Source organism: Platichthys flesus, chromosome 14 (genome assembly GCF_949316205.1).
Source record: "Platichthys flesus chromosome 14, fPlaFle2.1, whole genome shotgun sequence".
Taxonomy (NCBI): domain Eukaryota; kingdom Metazoa; phylum Chordata; class Actinopteri; order Pleuronectiformes; family Pleuronectidae; genus Platichthys; species Platichthys flesus.
Window position 1 is genome coordinate 20,681,983 of NC_084958.1, and position 25,116 is coordinate 20,707,098.

The 25,116-nt window shown below is 46.7% G+C and overlaps 1 protein-coding gene across 4 annotated transcripts; it reads right to left on the minus strand.

Moving 5' to 3' along the window:
- Window positions 1–44: 44 nt before the first annotated feature.
- zfyve9a (zinc finger, FYVE domain containing 9a) lies at window positions 45–24,643 on the minus strand. Of its 4 annotated transcripts, none has more exons than XM_062403775.1 (19): window positions 24,384–24,643; window positions 16,497–16,601; window positions 16,126–16,233; window positions 13,423–14,855; window positions 11,776–11,875; window positions 11,039–11,215; window positions 10,703–10,866; window positions 9,675–9,783; window positions 9,125–9,247; window positions 8,821–8,976; window positions 7,763–7,987; window positions 6,380–6,462; window positions 6,039–6,143; window positions 4,808–4,958; window positions 4,559–4,639; window positions 4,230–4,392; window positions 3,700–3,805; window positions 3,413–3,589; window positions 45–3,337 (listed from the first exon to the last, which is right to left on the minus strand). In XM_062403775.1, the coding sequence occupies exons 3-19, from the start codon at window positions 16,193–16,195 to the stop codon at window positions 3,176–3,178; spliced, it is 3,585 nt and encodes a 1,194-aa protein (XP_062259759.1). In that variant the 5' UTR covers window positions 16,196–16,233; window positions 16,497–16,601; window positions 24,384–24,643; the 3' UTR covers window positions 45–3,175. The 4 variants fall into 4 exon arrangements, with proteins under 4 accessions (XP_062259759.1, XP_062259758.1, XP_062259761.1 ...); XM_062403774.1 differs by having other exon boundaries at window positions 9,654–9,783; XM_062403777.1 differs by lacking the exon at window positions 11,039–11,215.
- Between the last annotated feature and the right edge of the window lie 473 nt (window positions 24,644–25,116).

Sequence of the window (25,116 nt, forward strand, 5' to 3'; positions counted from 1 at the left end):
TTAAGTAAAGAAAACACAGAGCCTGAACAGATATCACTCATTTATGTTTTCTATAAGTTTTTTATTGTACATATACTACAGTTTTTTTAATGAAGACCACTTTTTTTGACATTTGTAGTGTAAAGAAAAAACATGTACATGGTTTTTGGCTTCAAACATTTCGACCAATGTTAATTAAAAAAAAAAAAAGAAACAAAAAACCCAGTCAGTGACGAAGTGGATTGTTTTCTTCACGTTTCGTCCACAAACACTTGATTGACTCTCCACTGTGTTTCTGTTTGCATGCAGTGTTTAGTTTTGGATCGTAACAACTGAATACGACAGTAAAATAAGAAATGCTACTTTTTAAAACAAATTGCACCTTTTTTTGGATCAAGGACATATTGCACACGTCGGATAACGCAAAGAAACTAAAGATTAACAATCCAAAATCAGGGAGAAGCCTGAAAAAACAAAACCGTACGTCTCCTCATTTGCGCTAATCGATAAAAACGTCCTGTGATGAAGATGCAGATTCACAGCTCTGGTATAATCACAGTGAATTAACCAAGAACTGGTGACCTTTGACCTCTGAGCAGTTTTTAATCCGCTTCCACTAACGTTAACTTTGCTACAGTGGGCGTGTGAAATACTTCGGCTGGAGTAATAAACAAACGCAGGTCTAACTTCCGCTCTACGTGTCGGCTCCTCTGCAGGTTTTCTTGTGATTGTCTGATTCTCTCTTGTGACCACGAGATAGATTTTCTCCGATAGTAAAAACCTCTCGTACTGAAACAACAGTACGTGTGGTTTTTTTTGCGTAGCCTCTTCTGGTTTTGACATTAGCCCGACTGAATGGAGGCTGCTGCAATGACGTGATGCAGGTGGACGACTGTTCAGGAGGTTTTTGGTGATTAGTCTAGCGAGAAATGAAATAGGAAAGAAAAAAACAAAAACACACAATTTGCCGATTTGAACAGAAACAGGAGGAATACATTCTTTAGATTGTTGTTCCAGGTCCATGTGGCGGAGGGAGGAGCCGCAGCTCGACCTCCAAACGGCCGAGGCCTCGAAGATGAGCCGTCACCGATCGGTTCCTAACGCAGGTCTGCGAACTTTTTAAACCGTGAAGAGTCCGGGGAGCAGGATGCTGCTGATTTCATGGATTTTTTTGGAAGGATGAGGAGTTTTTTCTGCAGTAAATATGAGATGAGATACATTCAGCTTGAAGTCGATCTTGCAGGAACCCCCCAGATCTTCAAACACCAACACTTCCTCTTCTGCTGGAGAAGCTGTTCCAGAACACAGTGGCAGTGACCCTGACGCCTGCCTCCACTCTCCTGTAGATGGCTTAGAATCCAGTGCACTGCTTCTGCAAGTTTAATACACTTTTTATATATTTATACATCTTTACATCTTCGACAGTTATTCTCTTCGTATGATTAAAACAACTTGAGGGGGTTTTGTATCCGGACGAACACCGAGCGCTGAGGATTTGTGATGAGATTAAAAAGTCTTTTCCCCACATTTATGTACACGTTGAGTTTCTGGATAAAGCGTTGGAACCTTTTCATGAGCCCCCTGCTTTCGGACAACGGGGCTGAAATCTGGTTTCCCAGCAGACGAGTGAGTCACGGTCACTTCAGTAATACTTGTCCTTCGGTGGGATGTCTGGAGGCTGCGGGTGTCGTGAGGGACGGGAGATTGTTCTGCCTACAAAAAAATATGTACAAGCAGTCGACACGTTTGTCCATGAAGTAAAGCATCTGGTGATTGATGAGTAAAGCTTAAGAGGTGAAGCCGGGATGTTTTTTCCTTTCTCCCCCTCGTTGATGAATCGCTGCTGCAGGCACTGAGAACCACGGGGCTAAAACAAATCAAATATAAAAGAAGAAGTAATGTGCTCCACCACTCAGACACGACTTCTCCCTGCTCAGCCGGGGACTTGTAGGTTCCTTGGTGACGCGACCAGAGAGAAGTAAGTCCCAACTCCTCTCGTAAGAGCATCCGTGCTACAGACGCCTGTTCAGGAGCCTTCAGGCTGCCACAGTGACGCCATGCTGGAGTCAGACAGGGGGTCCGTCCACACACACACACAGACACACAAGTCTCATGTCCGGAAAACACACACACACACACACACACACACACAGAGTAACCCCACACCCCACTCTCCTAATACCGATTCATCATAAGTGAGGGCAAATCAGCTCTAGCTCGTCATAAATACTCTGCTGTACTAATACTACTCTGCAAGTTCAAAAAAAAAAGAGCAAAAGAATTTAATTAACTTTCCAACCAGAGTCTTCGAGTCAAAGAGATAGAGCGACGTCAGCGAGAACAAACCAGCCAATCAGAGAACCAACTTGTTTTCCGGTTGTTTCACGACTGTGACGCTTTAACGCACAAACAAACAAACGTGAACACAACCCGGAGGGAAGATGCAGAGTTAACAGAGTTTGTGTGAATGCAGCTGAAGGTCCAGGGTTCCCTCTCGGTTCTTCTGTCCCTCTGAGGACCAGCTGGACTTTTACACTTTATTAACTTTACTTCCTCTCGTCTCACTTTGCAGGAAACTGATTCAACCACATCAGTCCAGCTGTTGTTCGTACTTTGTGCTGTTAAGACCGACAACAGTCGACACACGATTCTCCAAACTTTACATGTTATTGCTGCACATCCCCAGATTCTCATCACCTCACGTCAAACGGCCTGAACTTCTTGATGGATATAAATATCCAACTTCATCCAACAGAAACAGAATCAAGTGATTTCTCCGCCTCTCTCTCCGGATGTAGCGTCTTTATTAATAGTTCTACTCTCCTCTTCACCGTCTCTGTGGTCATCAAACCTGCCTGGTCCATCAGACTGATTTGTCTTAACATGTGGAAGTAAGTACTGGTCACATCATCAGGCACTTCACTCGTCCTGCACAGTGTGGGCATCCGGACGGACCCGGTGTGACGGAGCTGCCTCGGGCCCCAGGTGACCTCCGGAGCACAGCGGGGGGGGGGCGGCGGCGGGATGCATAGGTTTGACTTGAGGAATGCTACCCCACCTGGCACGGCACAGTTTTCAGGCTCGTTTTAAGTGCAAACAGTTGAAGGGAGGTGACGGAGGGACGGAGGCTGTGAGACGCGTCGGAAGGTTAAAAAAAAAGAAAAGGAAAAAGAGGTGGAGGAGACGTCTGTGTCTTCTAGGAGATGATCTCCAGGATGTAGAAGACCAGCTCCATGACCACGGGGCCCTCGCTCAGCTGGCACGCCCCGCCGTGGATGACGGGGATCAGGGCGCTGTCCAGGTCGCTCAGGTACTGAGGCAGGAGGGGCTGCCCGTTACTTCCTGCCAGGTAGCCCACCTGAGAGGAGGACAGGTGTGAGACAGACACTCGAAGACAAACTGAACCGTGTGAGTGACGGGTCCGTCCTCGTACCTGATCCGAGTCCAGTGTGACCCTCAGGCCCAGTTTGGCCATGCCGTCCTCCTTCAGCAGCTTCAGGTGCGGACACAGCGCCACGCAGAACGCCCTCGCCACGTTCTCCGTCAGGCGGCTGTGGTCGGCGGGGTCGCTCAGACCGTTGGGTTGGTCTTCACTCTGGAGGAAGAAGACCTGAGGGAATCACAGACAAACAGGACGGTGAATCAGACCTGTGCAGCTCCTCTCCACTGGATCCTCTGAAGCAGGGAGAGCTTGAGGGTCTCGACCCCTCGGACTCGTACCTCGGTCCAGCGGATGACTTTGCCATTGGCCTTGAACTCGGAGCCGTGGAAGATCTTGACGCTGGTGATGGACTCCATCGACTTTCCATCAATCGGACTGATCACACTGGAATTTCAAACACACACAGCAAGACTAGATTTAACATTTGCATTCAATTGTAGGTGAGAAGACAGCACCCTCGAGCCCTTGAGCAAGACACACATGTATTTGTTTGTCAGCAGGGTTACACAAAAACTTCTGAACTGATTTACTGGAAACTTGGTGGATGAGACAGAATCAATGTAACTTTGTCACAGACCTGAACAAAGGGGAGGATCCAGGATTCTTTTTTCATTTAAACATTATGAGAGAAAATTATTTAACATTTTCACCAATTTCTCAATCCTGGAGCTCGCTCTGAATGATCAGGTGCATGACGGGAATCGATAGCTCTCGTGTGCATAATGAGTTTTTATATCAAAGTAGTGAATGAGGTGGTTTAGCTTCAGTTGTCTGGGACCTAAAAGAATCTCCTTCCTTCCATCCTCACCCCTTGTTGAAGTTGTGGTCGTCCTCCGTCCACTGGACGTGCACGAGCTCCTGGTTTTCCTCCTGGTCGGCTTTACCGCACGTGATGGTGAAGTCCTTCATGTCCCTCAGGGCTTGCCGGAGAGTGTCCATGGTCTCGGCTGTGATCTGGATCATCACACCATCTTCGGGTGGAAGCAAAAGACGAGTTCCATCAGCATCATTTATTTGTGCTGACAGGGTCATAGGTCTTTGTGGTTCCTGTGACCTTTGTGTGACCTTTGTGTGACTGTTTCATACAAATCTGCTCTGCAAACATTTCAACCTGTCGTTTGTTGTCACTGGTCTCACCTTCCACAATGCTGGTCTTTGCCAAGAAGCCCGACGAGGCTTTCAACGCCCCACTGAACACAAAGAAGCAGGCGCCGGTCACTGGAAAAACACACAGACAGACAGAGGAGTCAACTTCACTTCACCTGCACAGGTCCAACTAATGACCCTGAGTCTGTCAGCAGGGAAACAGAGGAAGTATCTGGAAGTAGAAACCAGACGGAGAGCAGAGGAAGTCTTGAGTGTGAGGAGTGTGTGTGTCTGCAGCACCTTTGCGTGGCTGGTGGTGGATGCTGATCGCCTGCGTCTGGTAGTTGCCGTCGTCGTTCTGGACGCAGACCAGGTGGGAGTCGGCTCGGTCGTTGAAACACGCCCCCATGGCCAGCACGTGCTCGTTGGACTTGTTCATGGCCTTCATCAGCTGCGAGGACAGATCATATCCGTGTGTAATTAATCTGCCCTGTGTGTGTGTGTGTGTGTGTGTGTGTGTGTGTGTGTGTGTGTGTGTGTGTGTGCAGTGGAAAGTGGACTTAGGGGCGGCTGCCTGGTTAAGCCTCATTGCGGCGGCTCTCGAGGCAAAGTTAAAAGCGATGGCGTTGAGATGACAGACTGCGGAGAGAGACACTGACACGGGCGGATATCAAGAGTTGAAAGATCCCCCCCCCCCCCCCCATGAAACTGAAGATCTGGAGCTTTAACCACTCGCTGCGCTGAAGCTTCGTCTGCAAGCTGTTTGGAAACGGTCGCTCCTTCACTGGGCTCCCATCTGCTACTGCTGGAGCAGCCAAACACTACGACTGGCAGCACGAGCTCCACACACGGCTCCTCCTCCTCCTCCTCCTCCTCTCTGCCAAATTTTGCATGGTGTGTGTGTGTGTGTGTGTGTGTAAGTGTGTCACTTGTGTTGGACATTTCATTCACACCCTTGAGGCGGCAGCATCACAACCACTTGGCAGCCACGCGTTCGGCTACAGAGAGCTGTCCCTCCTCCACTGTTGTGATAAGTCTGGTGAAGGGTTTTATTGTGTAGTGAAAATGTGTCATGCTGGTAATAAAATGTGTGACATGTAAAACAGCTCTGGTTTCTCTAGATGTCTAGAGGGCTTCGATGTTTGAATTGAAGATTTTAAACGTTCAGGGAAACTCTTTCTTTTTACTGGTGCAACAAACGACTGGACAGCGAGTTTGTAAAAGTAATCTTGGGTTCGCTTCCATGTTGAATTCAACTCCTCCCAAAAACATGTTGTCCTGTTTCTACTCGTTCAAAAACAATATGAAAAAAAGAGATGAGATCCAGAAGCAGATTTCATTCATTCCCAGGAATCACAACTGTCTGTCAGTTGTGATGCTTCCGGTTTACAGTTTTTGATTTCTTTGAAATAATATAATGGAACCGTCCAGAAGAGCTAAAAGGCAACTTTATAAAACCTCAGTCTGAATGAACTGAACCAAACTACAGGCGTGAGTGTGATCATATTGAAACCAGATGCTGGACGCTCACCTCGTTGTAGCGGTTGCTGGGGATCTTGATGCTCGTCTTCCTCACCTCCATGTCCACGACCAGCCCCTTCACCACCGGCAGCGTGTACTGGTAGTTACGGAAGTCCTAAACAGAGAAAGAAGAAAAGAATAGATGAGTGAAATGAATCCAATAAGGACACTGGGTTTTTAACTGGGTGATTAATTTTGCTCTTCTTTACGTGAAAAAAAATCCATTTACAACATACGATTTGCTTACATGCTGAAAACTGTACTGCAGGTGATTTGTAAACATCGTACATCAGAGCTCTTTAACCTTGAAGAGGTCAGAGGTCAGAGGTCAGAAGAAGACAGAGGACTTACTGCGAGCAGGTTCATGATCGTGTGACCGGTTTCTCCGAAGAGGGGTTTCCTGTAGCGGACACTGAACAGCGGACACGGATAAACTGGAAAGACAAATCGTTCAGTTATGGATAAACGTAGAACAGAGACGTGATGTTATTGTTCCCTGTGATTATATTTGTTTATGTCAGGGCCAATTTTTATTATTGTTCCTTTCTCTTCTGGAAATGGATCAAAAACTGGAGCAGAACGAAGCTGATCTGGAAACAATGAGTGTTTTTTTGGCTTCAGCCACGATTATAATAAGTAGCAGAAAAGTGGGCACAGGAAATTATGTTTTGACTTATTTTTCCACTTCTTAGTGTCGTTACAATATCCCTCATTGGTTTTGATGAAATTGTTTTATTGACTTTTTGGATTTCTGTCCTTTTTCTTCTGTATGTGAGATGTTTCTAGGATATTTTTATATTGTCAGTAACAGCACAACTGTTGTTTTGTGTGTTTTCCCCTCGTCGACATTCGTAAATGCAAATGAACTGATCTTGAGACCCCACAGACTAACATCAAACACAATGCTCCGTGCCTGCATACAGGAGGAACACTCCTAATCTACAAGGGGAAAAAATAAGTCTGGATGTTTTTTCTCCGGGGACCAAAGCTCCTTAGACGACTATTTTTAGCCTTATCTCAGCAAACAGCTGGATCTAAGATCTCGTCACAAACTCTGATTAGCAATGAAGACCGAACTCAGCCTGAAACCACACATCACAGAGGATTTGTGTCCCCACAACCTTCTGCTGGTCACTGAGCCTGGAGAGCTGCGCTGCTTGTGTTGTGGGTTAATTTCATGTCCATGCTAATATTTTGTGTGTAAGAGCTTCAGCTGTATCTGGCTTTGTTAATTTATTCTATCCGTGCTCGCTGGAAGCCGGCGAGAGGCTTAACGGAGCCGGGCGGTGCTCGGCTCTGGCAGCTCTGGTGGTGAGAGACAGGGATTTGGTGGAGAGGAAGCTCTCTGATAAAAAAACACTGAAGCAAGCACACAAGATTTCCTGGGCCATGTGGGAAGCTGTGAGAAAATGTGCTAGCTGGAGGTCGACTGACAAGGTAAGCTCTGTAGATCAATCTGGAGCCTAATATTCTACCATAAGAAAAAACTAAATCAAACCATTGAAGGATCAAGACTCTGCCTGCTCTGCCTTTCACCCAATTTAACTTGTGATGTTTTATTGGTTTTAGCCGCATTTCAACCTCAGGAACTTTCTCCTGGAACTGGGAACCTTTGCAGGAAGAAGAGCTTTCTAATGGACATTGACCTTGATTGTGGGTAGTCAATGCTTTAGAATAACGTTCAGTTAAATCATCAACTGTTACTGGTGTTTATAGTGTGAACCCCCGACTCACAGCGGTACTCTGCACCCAGCCGCAGCATGAGGCGGATGGGGAAGACCTTGGCCCAGGGCGTCTCCCACTTCTGGATCAGGATGCCGAAGAGGTAAGGCGGGTTCGGTAGCAGGAGGTCCTGCAGTGACTGGAAGGACGGGCTGATGTAGAGGAAGCCGCCATGCTCCTTACTGCCCAGGAAGCTCTGCGTGAAGAAGGAGTGACTCAGGTGGCTCAGCACGTTGCCTTAAGGAGACCAGGAAGAAGAGGAGGAGAGAGAGAGGTCAGTGATACTGGAGATATGAGGAAGAGGAGGAGGAGGGGTTGGTTGTAATAGGAGAGGGAAGGCTCAGCAGGGTGGCAAGGAGAAGGTGGGCCGAAACAGAAGAGTAATGTAATAGGTGTTTGGGGCACAAAGTAAAAACAGATGTGCATGAGATGAAGTAGATCAGATTCAAATATTAGAATAAAGCGCTTTGCTCAGTCTGAATTAAAACCGTGAGTACCTGTTCGCCCTGTCACCTCATATTACCCACAAAGGGCTCGTGTTACTGATGATCTACGGGAGGGATCAGTGGCTTCAGACGGCAGGAAACACAATAACCCTACTGGCGAGACAGAAGCTCGGCGCTGGGATTTGCTAAAGCCAGCACTTCTTCTCCAGTCCTGACTGATGGAGACATAACAAGGAGTGACACGCACAATATGGCTCCTCTCCACCGGCCTCAGACATGAAAGGGGAAACTGCCCGAGGGGAGCGAGCCGTCAACGTCACCCGATATTAGCCTTTTTTGCTCTGCGGCATAAGGAGTCAAAAACGCAAGGCAAGCGGCGAGGAGGGAGTCGACCTGACAGCAGGAGGCTAATGTTTGGGTCATTTTTCACTTCAGCAGCGGCGGACGGTAACCTGGTTTCTAAACAGAGGACAACTGGGTGCACCTGTTGTCTCCATGGAATGAAAAACCGGAGAGCTGGAACATTATGCTCATTTATAATCAGCCGGCTGAGACAGGCAGACTCACCCGTGGACCCTGAGACACACCTACCAATGAGCTGCTGTCTGCTGGGTGTGTTCTTACCACTGAGGGCCTCCTGGTAGAGGTGCACGAAGTGGGTGAAGACGTCTTTAGGGATGGTCTTCTCATCAGGGAGACACTGGAGCAGAACGACCACCTCCGCCTGGCCCACGGCGTGCATGCCTTTAGTCGTCACATACCAACACTTCCTGTTCACGTCTGTGGGTTGAGAGGGAAAAGCTTTGAAGGGATTTTCATGGTTGACGATTGGATTTCTGCATCGATGCTGTTTTCATATCTAGAAAAACCCTAATATCGCTTAACAATTAATCTCAGAATGAAATATTTTGTGTAGTGGGTAACTCACAGTTTACCAGCTTGACCATGGCGAGCAGGTTGGCATTGAGCACGAAGACCAGGGGGTCTGGGCCTCCCTCCTCCAGCTGCTGCATGAGGACGATCTCCGCCGGCCTCTCCTCCACTGCATAGTCTGCAGGTGGGTTAAGGTGGGGTTAGAGAAGAAGAATAGATGGGTGGAGGGCGGGAGGGAGGGAGGGAGGGAGGGAGGGAGGGAGGGAGGAGTGGAGGTTCAGTTAGATAAACGCACAGGAGGAATGGAGGATGAGAGAGAATGGAAGAGGTGAAATGGAGAAGCAGTTAAATGTGAGGTAGGAGAGGAAGATTACTGAGTTAACAACAGCGAGAGACCGCCCCCCCCCCCCCACACACACACAAAACACCATCACAACAACCCCCCCCCCCCCCCCCCTTCTCTTGTTGGCAATGAGCGGCCGCAAAAATGAGCGGTGGCGTAAAGCACATGAGAAACGAGCTCGATCAGCACAACGGAAGCAGCAGTGACGTGGCAGCAGAATGGTGAGGATGAGGGCAAGCACCTGTGATGTGGCCTCCCGTACCTCCTTTGACTCCGGTGGAGATGAGGATGGGAGGGAGCCCGTCCTCCGGAATCAGACTGACGGAGCTGCCCACGGGACTGCCCACCAGGGCGACGGGGGTGTGGGCCGCCTGAGGACGGAGGGTGCAGGGTTAGACGTACCGTAGATTTGAAAACACACAGTGAGAAGCAATAGCACAGGGACAGAATCCAGGGTTTTAGATTAAGATTTCTTCAGTAAGACCCTTGACGTCTTGTAAACTGCTTTCAAACTTTACACAGACAGATTGTGATCCTCCAGGCATCATACAGTCCCTGAAGGCATCATACAGCTGTTCTCAGCCGATGAGTTGACCTCACAAATTGATTTTGACATGTGAAATGAACACTTTCACCCTGGGCTGAATGTTCTGTCACATTTACATTGAAGTAAAAAGGTGTTAAACCTTGAAAACAGCTGGAAAAAGAACAGCGAGTGCTCCTGTAAATCGGCTCATCCCTTTTCTACTCCCACTGTTAAGCTGCAGTAGTCACGTTACGGTAATGAAAACCTTTGTCAGTAAATTCAAATCCATATATTATGTAGATGGTGTCAGTATGACCTTCACGGTGTCACGTGGTGAAAGTCGGATTTCAGACTCAAGTTGCGTCTCCATAGCATCAGCTGGAAATCTCAGTCACAGCCGTTAAGAAGCTGCAACAATCTCTCTGTTCAACAGCCCATGAATCATCCTGGCAGTTTGCATTCAGGTCCGGTGAGTGTGGGGCCACAACCACAGAAACAACCGACCACAACTTGTTGTCCTGTTACACGCTGGTTTTGAGTTCGGCTTTAAGTGAATGGAGACCAGTACATCCCAGCTTTTCGGCCGGTAGGGATTTCTAATTCTGATTATGCAAACCAGGAATGTTCCTTACTAAAATCCATGACCCAGCCGGAAAACCACCAAGAGTCCCACAGAAAGAGTTCTTTGTGGCTTCCTCCGGCTAATATGACCACACACGCTACACTAATAGCATTAGCTGAGGGTGAATATTTGTCGTGCCTACCTCTGAGGAATCAGAAGTGGAGGATTTGCTTGAGCCAGAGGAGATGGCTAGCGAGTGGGAGGGGGCCGGGCTGGAGGTCGCAGGGTTGGGGGACTCGGCTGCGTCTCCATTGGGCAGGAGCCCGTCGGCGAACCACACCCTCCTCTGCTCCCGTGTGAGGGTCCCTACACGTGGACACACATTTACATTTCACAGTGAAACTCCACAGTCTCACCTGAAAATGAAAACTGCAAACTGTTCTCAGGACAAAATAAACTTTAAAAAGAAGTGGGCACAAGCTGTCAAAGTGTAGGGTGAAAGTGCTTCGAGTATTTTTAAGCCTGGTAAAGGTCGTACCCTCGTTGCCAGACTGTTTCAGGACTCCCACAGGCACCATGACGGTGGGAGGAGGGGAGCTGAGGACCCCCGAGGCCTGAGCCTGCTGCAGAGGGGGGATGGTGGAGCAGTACTCCGCCGGGTTGTTGGGGTTCGGACTCTGGTTGTTTCCAGTGGTCGGGGTCTCCCATGATTGAGCTGGCAGACAGAACATGTCATGACTAAGCCTGGAGCTGCCTATGTGTGTGTGAGTGTAACCAATGTGTAGAGTCTACTTCTAATAAACAAGTGCTGGGCGTCTGAGAAAGTTGTGCTTGTGTTGAATCTGCGTTTAAAAATCTGTATATTGACATTTATTTATAGTGAAAGTATTTCTCAAACAAAACATACATTTTGACATGCTTTTTACTGTCTTTGGCCTTTACTAATAGTACTTTTATATACTGTTTTATTTTTTATAAAATAACGGAATCTTTCATGCGCGACATGACCACACTCAACAATTTTGAATGTATGGAATAGCTAAAATTATAACACTGCAACAACTGAGTCCGTCAACAACAGAGGTATTTTTCGTGGTACCCATTGGAACACTGTCCTGAAGGTTATTTGAATTTGCTTTTTCAAATGTTCAACGATTAAACCCTTTTTAAAAAGGAGCCACATCCTCAGTTGTGTTAACATACATGTACACAAAGGGTTTACAACATGAACGAGGTCTCTAAGCTGTAAGACACCAACTCTCTAGTTGCACTCACCAGTCGTCAGAGCAGAGTGACAGGTGATACAGACGCGAGCCTCCTTCCTGTCCATGTACACGAGCCTGCACTTCAGACTGCAGCACGTGGCACAGAACACCTTAAAGATAACACAAACACAGACACACACAGGATAAAATCATTTGTGACACACTCTCAAGATTAAAAAAAAAAAAAAGAATTGAAAAGAAGTTCTGATCAAATGTGCAGCAAAAGTTTCAGTCTATTGGTTTTTGACTTCCTCTACTTAGCCAGTGCTTCACTGAGCTGTTGCTGTTTACTTCACTTTCCCTGGATGAGAACCTCATTACACGTTATTCACTAACGTGTATTTAGTAATTATCTGGACTGAGCATAATTTCCATTTCAGAGCTTCCCAGTCCGTCATAAGCTGGTTTGTGGTGTTACCAGTCTGCGGCTGGATGCACTGAGGATCCCGCTGTGTCTATTGTGTTTTTGTGGCCCCAGTGCTTGTGTCAGTGTTACTGCAGTGCCAGCTCCTCCCACAGAGTGTTGTTTGTTTACCACCCTGGGAAATTAAGTAGCAGACCGGCAATTTTCCAGTGCAGTGTCAGCGACCACATCCTCACTTTAAACCCCCCCCCCCCCTGCATATGTGGGTGGCCGCGATGCCAGAAATGTACCTGCACACCCACTGAGTGCATCTGCAAAGGAAGGAACTCATCTATGAAAGCATTGCTTTTTAATTCCCTCATTACTCGAGGGAACCAAACCAAGCTTCCTTATTGAAATCGAACTATTCTTGTGTAAAGTCTGCAGCGTGTCACCTGTGTTTCTCTCCTCTCGGTTTAGGTTATATAGATTAGTGTATTTTGTCTGACTGCACCAATCAGAATCCAGAAAACTGCAACGCTCAAATTGCACGTGCAAAAGAGCAACCAGGTATGAAGGTATCAGCTAAATCTTTAAATCAAAAACACTGTGTATTGTGCAGGAATGTAAAAGGGAAATCAACTGCATCAACCAACACAAACACAACTGCAATAGTTTCCCACTGTACGACACTGGGAGCGTTGTTTTCTGCTGCAGTGTTGAAACGTAAGTTCTTGATTTTCCTGAACTTCTGCTGACAGGGTGACATTAGTTGGCATCGCCCGGCTCCACCAGAGACGCAAAGGTGTCGTGAGCAATCGGGAGAATAGATTCTTCAGTCCCCTTTTTTTTGGACTCATGCATCTTACTCTAAATATAATAAATCTTCTGGTATATCAATCTGTACAGGATGGTGTACAGAAAGTGCAACCCGGGCTTTTTTCTGATGCATCTCTCCCCAGATGACTTTGCGACAACATGGGGTTTATTTTATTCTGAAGGGCCACTCCCCTAAAACACAAACCGTTACTGTTTATGTAACAGTAGATTTTAAACACCACTTAATTGCGATGTGTAAATTATCATCCTAATGTATTTCTTCACCTCTCTCATTGGATTTCCTTTCTGAAATGTTCTTTACAAATTAAAACATTTAACTCATTTTTGATAAAGAAACAGCGCATTGCTTGTGTTTGGTTATTTATCACACACAGATATTCCAGGTGATCTGGTAGAATCCTGGTTTTAAAGTGTGTTAAAGTGTTTTTTACTGTGTATTTCCCCTTTACAGCCGCTCTAGCTCTTTCCTCTCACCTTGCCACAGGCTCTGCAGTGGTGCCTCCTCTTGGTGAAGGTGAACTTGATGTCACATTTCATGCAGACGGGAGCCTGGGAGTCGGGCACCCACACAGGGGCGACCTCACCCAGGGAGCTGGCAGGTTTCTTGCACAGGGCGCCCTGCTGCCCTGCCTGGAGGTCATTGTCTGGGCTCTCTGAAGGCCTCAGGGAAGGAGAGTGGACGACAGCCTCTCCGTTCACCCCGGCGGCGGGCTGATCCGTCACACTGAGGGTTGTTTCAGATGGCGTGCTCCTACGACACTGGTTCTCCTGGTTCTTGTTCTTGCTGAGGAGCTGGTTTTGGACCTGGCTGGACAGCGGCTGAGGAATCTGGAGTTTGAGGGTGACCGGCTGCTTAGGCCGTGCCCCTCCGTAGGGAACACTGACCGGCTGCAGCCGATTGTTGAGTTTTGGTTGGACGCTACCAGATCCCAGCGCTCCTCCATCGCCGCTCTCCTGCTTGCTCTCCTCCATTTCTTTCTCCTCAGTCACAGAGTCCTCTTTAGAGGGGACAGGAGAGGGAGAAAAACCCTCCTCCACCTCCTCCTCCTCCTCCTCCTCGTCTGTCAGCTTAGAGTGATTACTCCTCTCCTGCTCAGAACCATTGGGAAGGCTTGTTATTCTGAGGAGCTGGTCGATCTGTCCCTCAGGAGCACACCTCTCATCTTCAGCCCAGTGAGGAGAACATGCACCATTCAGCTCTGCCTCGAAGCCAGACTGAACATCTCTCTCCCCATTCAGGAGACGTTCTCTCTGTTCCTGGTTTGAGTTAGCAGTTTGTCTCTCTTGACTATCGTCCTGTAACACAGCTGCACTGGCCTCCTTTGTGACACCTTCCCTTATTTGTGTGGTTGCTTCCACATCTGGATGAATTATCTCAGACGTAGCTTCTTCCTGTCCTTGTCCGAGCTCGAAGGTAAAGTGAGTGTGACTGACGCTGGAGCTTCCCCCTCCAGCTGAGGCAGCTCTCTCCTCCTGATGAGGTGTAACCGCCTGGTCACAAGCACCAGGCTCGTAGTCCGGAGGAGAACTTAGCTCCTCGCTAAGCCCATCATGTGGTGGGCTCGCAGCGCACCCATTCTCCACTGCACCACTTGCCGTCACAGGGGGCGGCGAGAGGTCGTCGGTTCCCACCAGTTTGCCGATGTTGGGCTCGGGGAGCGGCGGGCTGTGGACGTCTGCCGGCCTCTCCTCTCCCCAGGATGGAAGTTCAGGACCAGGGTGTCTCTTAGGGTCTGCCCCCGGGGAGGTGCTGGAGGAGGAGTCGGGGAGACTCTTGAAGGGCAGCGGACTCTCCCGGGGGCTGAGGTCTGCGTGGGCCAGAGCGGGGTTCAGAGAGAGCAGGTGGGCCGGCGGGGCCAGGATCTGGGTCCACTTGGCATCGGAGAGAATAGGTGTGTCAGGTTCATCTGGAGGAAGCAGAAGAAAGAGAGGAAGACAAAGAATTAGATCTGGTTAGCGCTGCAGGTATTGCACCAATTGTTCAACTCCACTTCTAACGGCAGGTCTACTGCATGAATTTGATCTTTGTCATGACGCTTATTTTCTGGACAGCGTGAAGGTATCACATCACAGAGGAGACAGAAAACAGGAGAACGTGTCTCCCAGTAAACGGATCGGGCTCCTAAACAGCAAGACAGGAAGTCTCAAATGAACTGGCACCGAGAACTGATACCAAGATACACACTCCCAGATGATCGAAGGAGCTAAAAATGGCTGAACAAACCAGGGGACAAATTGAGAAATGAGGTTGGCATGGAGTGAGTCATTACTGTGTGGATGGACTGGGTGAGAAGAAGTGGGCCAAGTGGCTCTGTCCCCACTGGGAGCCATCAGTCAAGATGACACATCACAGCTCTGTAGTACAAATGGAAATTCTTAGATGATATTTATTCAAACCAACTTTCTCACAGAGCCGTGTCAGCTACTGTACAGAGCTCTCCTCCCTCCACTGGAATTCATGCTAAGCTGGTTCATTATGTGCTGTACCCAGTTCAGACACACACACACACACACACACAACGTTAATCTGCCAAGCTGGAGCTCCAGCAGTGGACCCACAGATGATCACTGAGCCAAAATACAAACTGAGCTCCCAGCGCTGTCACAATACAGCCAGAGTGTGAGTGTGAGTGTGAGTGTGAGTGTGTGTGTGTGTGTGTGTGTGTGTGTGTGTGTGTGTGTGTGTGTGTGTGTGTGTGGGGTCATTTTTGATAAACCCTAACAGAGACCAGTCTTTCTAATAATCTGATCACTCATCCTGGAGAGATGGGAGTGTGCAGATACACAGCTCTGTGATGCAGTGTTTACTTGGACATTTACTAGAAATAAACTCAGTGGACGCTCAGTTCCAAAACGGCTCTAGAACAGTTTCTTTACCTATTGTGAAAAATAACTGTAAAAAACGTTTCTGCCTCGGACCAATTACACAGTTTAATAAAACCCCAGGGGAAATGGAAAATCCAATTAGTGCTATTCCCTCTCTGCAAACCCTCAATTACAACCTGTAAATGTTACTGGCTGATTGTTTGTTTCTGACGACTCAGTGACTTACTCACGGGTTACGTAATGACATCCTAACCGCAGCTGCTCTGACCCTACGTCTTTGTTCCAGCACAGTGACTCACCGTCTGTCCCCGTCTCGTCTCCGCACTCACTCAAGCTCACGCAGCCGCTCACCTTCGTTCTGCTCAAACTCGTCCAGGACCTTGTCCAGGTTGAAGGCCTCGGCCTGGAAGTAATTCTCCATGGGTCAGGAAGCTCCACCCTGACGACAGCCGTGTGAACCTGGAGGCAGGAAGAGAGAGCGTCCTCAATACCAACGTCTCCAAAGGCCTGAGTCCCATCTCCTCATTCATACGTTTGTACTACACTCACTTACATGTACAATTTGTTAGTAGAAACATTCCATCTAGCTCTTTGACACTTATTTCTTTAGCAAACAGTCCTTTCTTTTGTGATCACTCAGGGGAGATAATAAATGTGAAGTATGGTAAAAAATCTGGAACATAAGTTTCAGTGCTTCCTTCCTTCCTCTCGCCGGCGCTCACCTGCACCGAGGTCCTCCTCAGCAGTCCCCGGCCGTGTTTCTCTCTCAGCAGGTTTCCCTCTCAGCTGTCACTTCACCCAGTCTGGCAAGCGCCCAGCGCCCACACCTGAGGCGGAGGGGGGGAAACACCGTTCAGTAAAGAGCTGCTTCTCCACCTGTGCAGCCAAGCACGCTGCCTGTTACACTACATTTATAGAAATGTGAAGCTGAATGGTTATTTTGAGTTAGGAATAAAACTACAACAATAAAAACTAATAATAAACATTAGTATTAGTGCTTTGTGGTTGTACGCCTCCACCAAACAGTCAAGTTGCAGGTAACATGGTCACAATCTTTCCCTCTGTTTCTATGTTATGATGATGATTGAATAAAGAGAACATTATGATTTCATGGAGAAGATGACCTTTGCCCTCTGGGTCAAGTTAAGTTTGTGATAATTACCATGTGAATTTAAGTGCTGTGACCAAAAACACATTTTCTTTCAAGAGGCCACAAATGCCACATTCAAAATCACATCCAAAGAAGTTTCCTTCAGGCATTCCTGATTTAATGCAGTCGCCAAGAGCATGAGCTTGATCTTCAACCAACACAATCTAATCAGTTCATCTTTGAGTACAAGTGAGTGTTTGTACAGTTAAACCAGGGGAGCTGTTGGGCGTCCCACACAAGTCCTTTTTCCAATTTATGACACACGGTTGTGTAGAAATGTGGAAAGAATCCAAAACAGCTCCACCCGTCATGCGGATGATGAATCAGAACATCTCAGACCAGGACATATAGTTCATGAACAACACCCTGAATCAGATGTACTCAGCATAGTGTGTTGCTCGTCATCATCATCATCATCATCACACAGTGAGGTTTTATCCACAAGGTAATCACAGTCATGAATGGAAAACAGCTGAAGCCTGATTGACTGCAGCTTAAACCTGCCCACAGTGTCCTTGCTGATGAGGAGACCTTGGAGCGAGGATGGGATGTGGTGGAGCGTGAGGTGTGCGTGCGTGTATGTGTGTCTGTGTGTGTCTGTGTGGCGCTGCAAATGAGTAACAGCCACACTGAACCTCAGGGTCATTCTCGTAAGGACGAGAGCAACCAGGGATTACACCAGAGAGCAAATATTCCGCAGAGCGAGGGCCTCGGAAGAAACGAGCAGAGTCAACACATTTTCCACTTAGTTTAAGATGCAAGCATGGACACCTTGTCAGCACAAAGCAGGGATGACACACGACAGGAGGCTTTGTGTGTGTGTCTGTGTGTGTGTGTGTGTCAAGCATTGTCAGGTTAAACCGTTTCATCCACACAGAGAACGAGGCAGAAGGAAGAGGCTGCTGTCAGAGCCAAGTGGAACCCAATATTTCATCCTACAAATAAAACCAATCTGTGAAAGGAACAAATCAATACAGTTCTTTAAAAACATTACGACTCTACAGGCCGTCAAAGACCACATGGAGCGTGATGAGTCAAATATTCAGTTTCAGATCCCGACACAATGACTTACTACTCATACTTAATATCAATACTGATGGAAACTATATCCATGTGGTTTAGATGTTGCAAGAAACAAGGAGCTCCAGTCTGGTTGTGCAAGTCCCACAGAAGCCTCCCAGTCAGAGCAGGAAAACAACCACATCACCTGAAGTGATCACTGAATGCAAACATCACCTGAACACTGTAGTTTAACCTCATCCAACTTCTGCTCCTTTCAGCCGAGTAAGTTTCCACTAACGCTGAATGAAAATCGTCATGCAGCGTATGAGTCAGTGAAGCTCCAGTCGACTGTGTGTACTCATGAATGCACACAAACACACGTGAACACAGACAGACACACACACAGGGACAGGAGCCCATCCCTGATTAAGATTTAATTACTCTGCAGAGGCGCTGAATAATGCATCTTTAGTCAAAGTGCGTGAAGGAGTAGAGTTGTATTTTTAGACCTGTAAACTTGGAAAGAAGCTTTAAAAGGAGACATATGTGCATGAAGGAGTGCGTCAGTGTCCGTATCACGGAGAAAGAAAATAGTCCTTTAAGTTACATGGTGTTAAGACATGTCAGTCAAACAGCATGAACTTCAACTCATCAACTAAAGACTTATTAAAAATGTCAGGCAGCTGCATGGAGTGTTGTTTCACGTAGAACGAGAAAATCCAGACTGTGCAGTCCATCCAAAACAGAGATTCACATCCAACACAACATTTTCCAAGTTAATCTATCAACTTTAAATAACAACAACACATCACAGACGATACGGCTTCTGGATGTGAAAGTTCTCAGCCAAGGAAGTTCAGTCTGTTGGTCAGCAGGATTACACAAAAACTACTGAACTGAGTTCCATTAAATTTTGTACAAGGCCCAAAGAGGAAGCCATTATATTTTGGAGCACATCCAGATAAAGGGTGTTAGCTTTGGCAGAGGCAGCCGCTCTCTAAGAGTCTTTCTAATCTCTTTCTTTCTGTGTTAGTTATTTTGTTTGTCAGCAGGACGCCACAAAAACTACGACACCAATTTCCACCAGACTTAGTGGAAGGATAAACCTGCGTCTGGGAAGAACCATTCAAATGTTGGTGCGGATGTTTTATGACATTTAGATTTTATATTTTTAGTGTAGGACTAGACAATCATGTGTAGGATGGTTCAGTCCTGGGAGAGGTGTGAGATCTGAGAGTCCGAGAAGCACAAACTCTTCTCATTGATTTGATTTGTTAATTGTTCAGTTGATAAAATGTAAAGAAATGTCCCTTATAAGCTCAAGGGGACATGAGACACAGAAAAGAGAAAGTCTGGTATTTCTCACTCAATGAATGGACTGAGCAGTTAATCATGGTTCCACAGCTCATCAACTAACTGATCATTCCAGCTAGAACAACGGCGCTTGTGGACGTTTGCTCAGATTAACATTGATGCACAGAGACAGCGTGTGAACAACCGAATTTCCCTGTAAATAGAAAAACACTGAATGCACCGCGACTGAAAGGAAAACAAGACACTCCCTTTTCAAATGACGCAAACTGGTCCAGCGTGAGCCAGACATGCTAATAATGAAATGGCCTCACAGACTGCTAACACAATAAAGCATGCCTGAGTGGACGTCTCGACATGGAAGCATAATTAAATAAGACAGGCACATAAACAGTGAGGAGGGTGGATGTGCTGGAAAGCTGAAGCAGTTCGTTAAGTCCTCGCTGTCAGAAGCTGACTCTGCTTCCTGTTGTTGTTTCCTTGGAGGGAGACGCACTCACTTCCTAGTCAATCAGCTGGAAAGCCCTTCCTAGTCATTAGCGCAGTTTGACATTTGATTTTTCTGGTTATGTAACATATATATACATGATACTTTGGCATCTGGTTTAGTAAGGTAATACTTTGCCGCTTCCAGAGTTTTTTTTTCTGGGTTGTGATGTTCACTTCCTCCTGGAGAAAGATTGTTTTCACATATACACACGTGACAGCAAGGAAATGACACATGTTAAGTCATTATGTTTTTGTTAATCAACGTTATCATAGCCTTACACAATTTCATTGAGCCGGAGCTGCAACAATCACTCAGTTCCTCAAAAGACAAAATGATAATTCTGCAGCTATTTAAATCAACAAATGAACCTTTTGCTGACTCTGGCTTCTCAGACGTCAGGATTTGAGGTTGTTCTTTGTGACACATCAGAGGAAACTCCACCCTTTGGGTTTCAGTCTGTGTGAAACCACATTCAATTTAAAAATGTTGGTCCAGACCAGGTCCAAACTGTATTGTAAATGCAGCCTCATTAGCATGAACCAGTTGAATACCAGTTACCCATCATCTGGTTCATTTCTCCAGTTCTTATCTTTGCTGTGACAAAATCTGTCATAAGAACAACGCAAAAATATATGTAAAAGTTCAATGTTGGTCTTATACGTTTAGATTTGGACACAGACGGTAGATTTCTTCTTCTAATTAAGAATAAATGTTCTGCATAAATGTTCCAAAGTGCTCAGACCTGAACTCGGCTCCTAAACTATTCAGGAGGGATGAAGAGGAGCCCGTCACCGGCTGCATCACGCAGACAGAGACCTCCATTCAGCAGCCAGACAAGATGTTCGTCGAGCAGGAACCAGAATAAATAGAAAAGTTTTTGCTTCATAAACGACTGAAACCATCATTCAAAATGGACCCAGGACTCAAAACAACATAAAGTTGGAAAAGAAAATCTCACCTTTACCATATTTAGGATTAAAAACATGTGATTATTAGCTCATTTTCAGGGGCTCTGATATATTGAAGCGTAGAGCATGTTAACGATGAAAAATGATGAGGAGGCTTTCGGGGGAACAACAATGACAAGCTGTGTATTAAATCATGATGAATGTTGTGATGAAGCCCTGACGCAGAATGTTGCAGCTCTGCTATTGGTCGGTTTGCAGAGGGAGGGAATTTGGGAAGACATCACCATAAATCATTTGTGTCGTTTAAGGCTGCACTTGAGACTGATTCTTACACTGAACTGAAGGTTTTAGCCGAGGGTTTTTTATTAAAAGTTCCTCGCTCCTCCTTTTGGCCAAGAATTGTTTCATTAAAGTTTTAGAGGAAAGGAAGAGACTCAGCAGTCTGCTCTTCTCAGGGAGTTGTTGCGCACAACAAATAGACAGTTCTGCAAAAACTATTATTATTTATTATCAACTAAACTGATGATTATTTACGTGATTATTCGTATAATGAATTTTTTATAATCAATTGATGGTTCTGTCATTTTTTAAAGCAAAATCAGCAGATATTTAGAAAGGCTATACTGCTTTCCTATATTTGATATTAAACTGAGTATATTATATCTCAGGACCACATCTGCAAGTTAGACGATTGGTTGGTTAGTCTCTGGAAAGAATATTAACGATAACGATTAATCAGAGATTTGATGCTTTTCTGTTATATGAGGCAGTAAATTTAAAAAATCTGACGAAACAAGCAAGTAAAATAAGAAACACGATTTGTTGGTCCACCGCACATCGTTCGGCCCATTTCACCAAAAGGTCTCGAACTTCGTTAATTGCATGTTCGAAATTTCACAAAAACACCCACTCGCTGACTTTCTCCTGCGGTATCCTCACTCTGACAGCTTCCGTGAATGGTACTTGGGGGCTGGACGGTGAAGTAGCGCAAAAACATTTGGAGCTAATGACTTGGACCGGTTCTTTCTCTCGTACAGTCCCTCTGGAGGATTTGGACTTCAGTGCACGTCTGAAAGCAAACAAGTCACTTTGGACTTTAAGAAACTTTGGTGGGAATTTTCAACAACTTTCTGACATTTTATGGACAACTTGGGAGTGAAGAAAGCTGTGGAACTTTTGAATTGTTATTCAAAAAACTCAAGCCTCTGTACCAAGTTTGTGTACTACTCCTGTTTTTTTCATGAAGCTGCAAACTTCCCACGTCTGTGAGCTCACTTCCTGATAAACAGCGTTTTCAGATCCATACGCCAGACGCCGTCTGCACAGGGTGAGCTCAGGAAACCTCAAACGATCACTTCCTCCCTTTAAGAATGGACTGACATCACTTTCTAACAACACATGACTGAGTGACACATCTTTATGTAACGTCTACCGCCCTGACCGGGAGTTCACTGGGAGTTTTCCTCCTGTCTCCTGTACGTGTTTATTCTTTATTTTGTCATTACAATTCAAAGCTCTGCTGCAGATAAAAAGACATGAAAGCAGAACATATGAAAGAAAAACATGCCTCAGAGTTGTATCCACGAAAAGGTCACAAACACACACTTCCTGTGAAATCCTTAAAAAGGATAATTTCTCTGACAGGAGAGGTCGGAGAGGTGAATCCACGGAGATGAGTTTGAAGAAGCTGGAGAACAGAGGAGCTGTCCCCGTGTTGCAAAGAGCTGCTCTGCTTCACAGAGAGTGTCACAAGCTGCGTGTTTTGATCTGTATTCAACCAGCACAAGACAGAGGAAGAGACACGGTGCCGGGCTGCCGTCAGGGACCAACTGGTAACACTTTCTGAAAGCATACAGTAACCCACGTCTGGGGAGTCTCTGCACACACGAGAGCCTGTTGGATCATTCTACTCAGTCGATCCCCCCGTGGGTTTCAATACGGTTTAATGATGAAGAGAGGTATCGCTTTCCTCTGGCTACAGGTAGAAGCCCTTCTCAGATGTCCTGTCTGCATTTCACCTCCAGCACAAACCAGTCCAGACTGGACGGATGCCAACAGGAGACCAGACAAGAAATTGGTGGGTGTTAATATTACCGGTAAGATGATCTGGAGGATTCACTTAAAGACGGGGCTGAAGTTAAAGACAACTTTGCAGAATCCAAGGTTTTTCAAATATCTTAAATTAGTTTGACCTTTAATCCAAGAGGATATTTCTATAAAATATATGAAGATAAGCAGCAAGTTCTGCCATTTAAGGACATGGAAACTTAGGAGTGAGTAGAATTTACGAATAAGAAGGAGTCACAACTGAAACACATCTATTTAGATGAGTCGATAACATATCCTGACCTTTAGCTTTGTAACCATTCTTGTGTTTACCGATAGATGTTTGTGTCTCCATAATTAACGCCTGGTTTTACTTTAATTATTCATGTATTTATCCCGTGACAAAACTGTTTCCTCTGATCGATGCTGTAGAATCCTGTTATTCTGCTGAGGCTCTCAGTTACACGAGGCGTCACACTGTCAACAGAGAGGGATTCCACCTGGCTCCCTCTGAGGTTTCTGTGCCTTTTCCCCTGTTAATATGATTTTAGTAGTTTTCCTCACAGTCTGGTTGAGGGATAAGAACAGAGGAAGCCACACCTTGTTAAGCCCTACGAGAAAAATTGTGATTTGTTAATATCGGCTATACAAATAAAGTTTGATTTACGTTCTCTCATGGCTCTTGATGATCTCCATGAGTGGAGACAGAAGGAGACAGCTGGGCCTTGGTGTTGGTTTGCGCTCATTAACTAAGAGTCACAGCTCTACTTCATCATTTTGTGACCTGGCTTCCTTCTCAGCAGCACATGCAGGTTGAATTCCCCACTGACGGTGCCACTGGGCCGGGCTTCTCCACGCATCCACCTCCTAAGCTCAGACTCGGGCCTGCAGACCCAGATAATGGGGGGTGGGGGGCAACCTGGACCTGGCACCACCACACACTCTGAGGGGCAGATAGAGGACCATCAGCCGGGCTCATGCACCCAGACGTGCAGCCTGCAGGCCAGACACCGCCTCACAGGGTGGAGCTCACCCACAGCTGCTGTGGTGGTGCTGCTCGACTCAGACGGAGCAGCTGCAGGGAAACAACCCGGCGGAGGGAACTTGGGTCGAGTTGCATTAGCTGAGCTGCTAGCCGGAGTCCGACGTCCTCTCCGGACCCGGGGAAGGCCACGAGTTGGAAAACACTCCCGCCCCCCCACTCCGAGTGCGTGTGTTACCCAGACGAGTCATATCAACTAAATAAACAAAGTGCAGGACAACACGGGGGCTGCACCGGGGGGGTGGGGGGAGCTAAGCGGGTTAGCCACCGACGCGCCAGCGGGCAGTCGTGCGCCGAGTGACGGCAGCGACTCGCTCCTCTGACGGACACTCGCCCCGGCGTTGCCTCCTTGGTCCTCGCGGGGACCGGGCGTGTTTTTAACGGTCACGGTTGTCGCTTGCAGCCCGTAGGATTGATCCCTGTCAGCGGGTGTTTATTTACTAGCGTTGTGTAATTGACGTAAATCACCGTAACACCACCACCACCTCCTCCTCCTCCTCCTCCACCGCCGCCTCCTCCTCCTCCTCCTCATCGGGATTCTCCACCGTTCAACCGCCGACACTCACCGTGACACCCCCCGCTACCCTCCCCGCCACAACGCGCTCCTCCTCACCTTGCGGAAAGGCGAAAGATCGCGGGAAACGAACCCCCCTCACTCACCGGAGGAATCCTCATCTTGTTACGCGCGGTCCCGCGGAGCCCCTCCGTCACTGGCCGTCATGGCTAATCGTCTTTCCGGGGCTGTTGCTGCGGCTCCTCGCCGAGACACCGACTCGCCACCGACCAGCCACCGACCGCCCTACTCCTGCAGCACTCGTGGGAAAGTCCAGCCCGAGATCCAGCGGAGTTGTTCGGCTTGAATATTGAGGGAAAATGAGGAGAACCGTCAAGGTAGCTACAGGTCAGGTCCTCCACTTCCGGCTGGGACGCCATGTCAAAATAAAAGATAATTTCCTGCGCATTTAAAAACTGTAAATCAAATGTTGATGTAATGATATGATAAAAAGAACAGGTTGTCTATGAAAGACTAAAACACAAAACACACACTGATAAAAATTAGATTTTTCATTATTTTTCTTTAACTTCTTATATGAATCCTGTCATTAAAGGTTCAGGGTGAAGACTTTAGTGACATCTAGTGGTGAGGTGTCATATTGCAGCTTAATTTAGCAATTTTCTCTGCTCAGGTTTCATTGTTTTATTCTCATTTCATCTGTCTGGTTTTGTTTCTTCCTTTTAAAGATCTGTTGTATCATTTGTCAGCTATATATATATATATATATATATATATATATAAATTTAATTTAATAAAGTTTTTTAAGGAAAATGACATGTACCGACTTAAATAATGCACCATAGCAGGTTCATTACTGGATTAAAATTAGTTAAATCC

What these genes read in the sequence shown, in the direction of transcription:
- zfyve9a (XM_062403774.1), bottom strand. Translation starts at nt 16,195, where the DNA reads ATGGAGAATTACTTCCAGGCCGAGGCCTTCAACCTGGACAAGGTCCTG. An exon ending in CGAGTTTGAGCAGAACGAAG is followed by an intron (nt 14,856 to 16,125) that starts GTGAGCGGCTGC and finishes TGCTTCCTCCAG; the next exon opens with ATGAACCTGACACACCTATT. An exon ending in ACTGCAGAGCCTGTGGCAAG is followed by an intron (nt 11,876 to 13,422) that starts GTGAGAGGAAAG and finishes GTTATCTTTAAG; the next exon opens with GTGTTCTGTGCCACGTGCTG.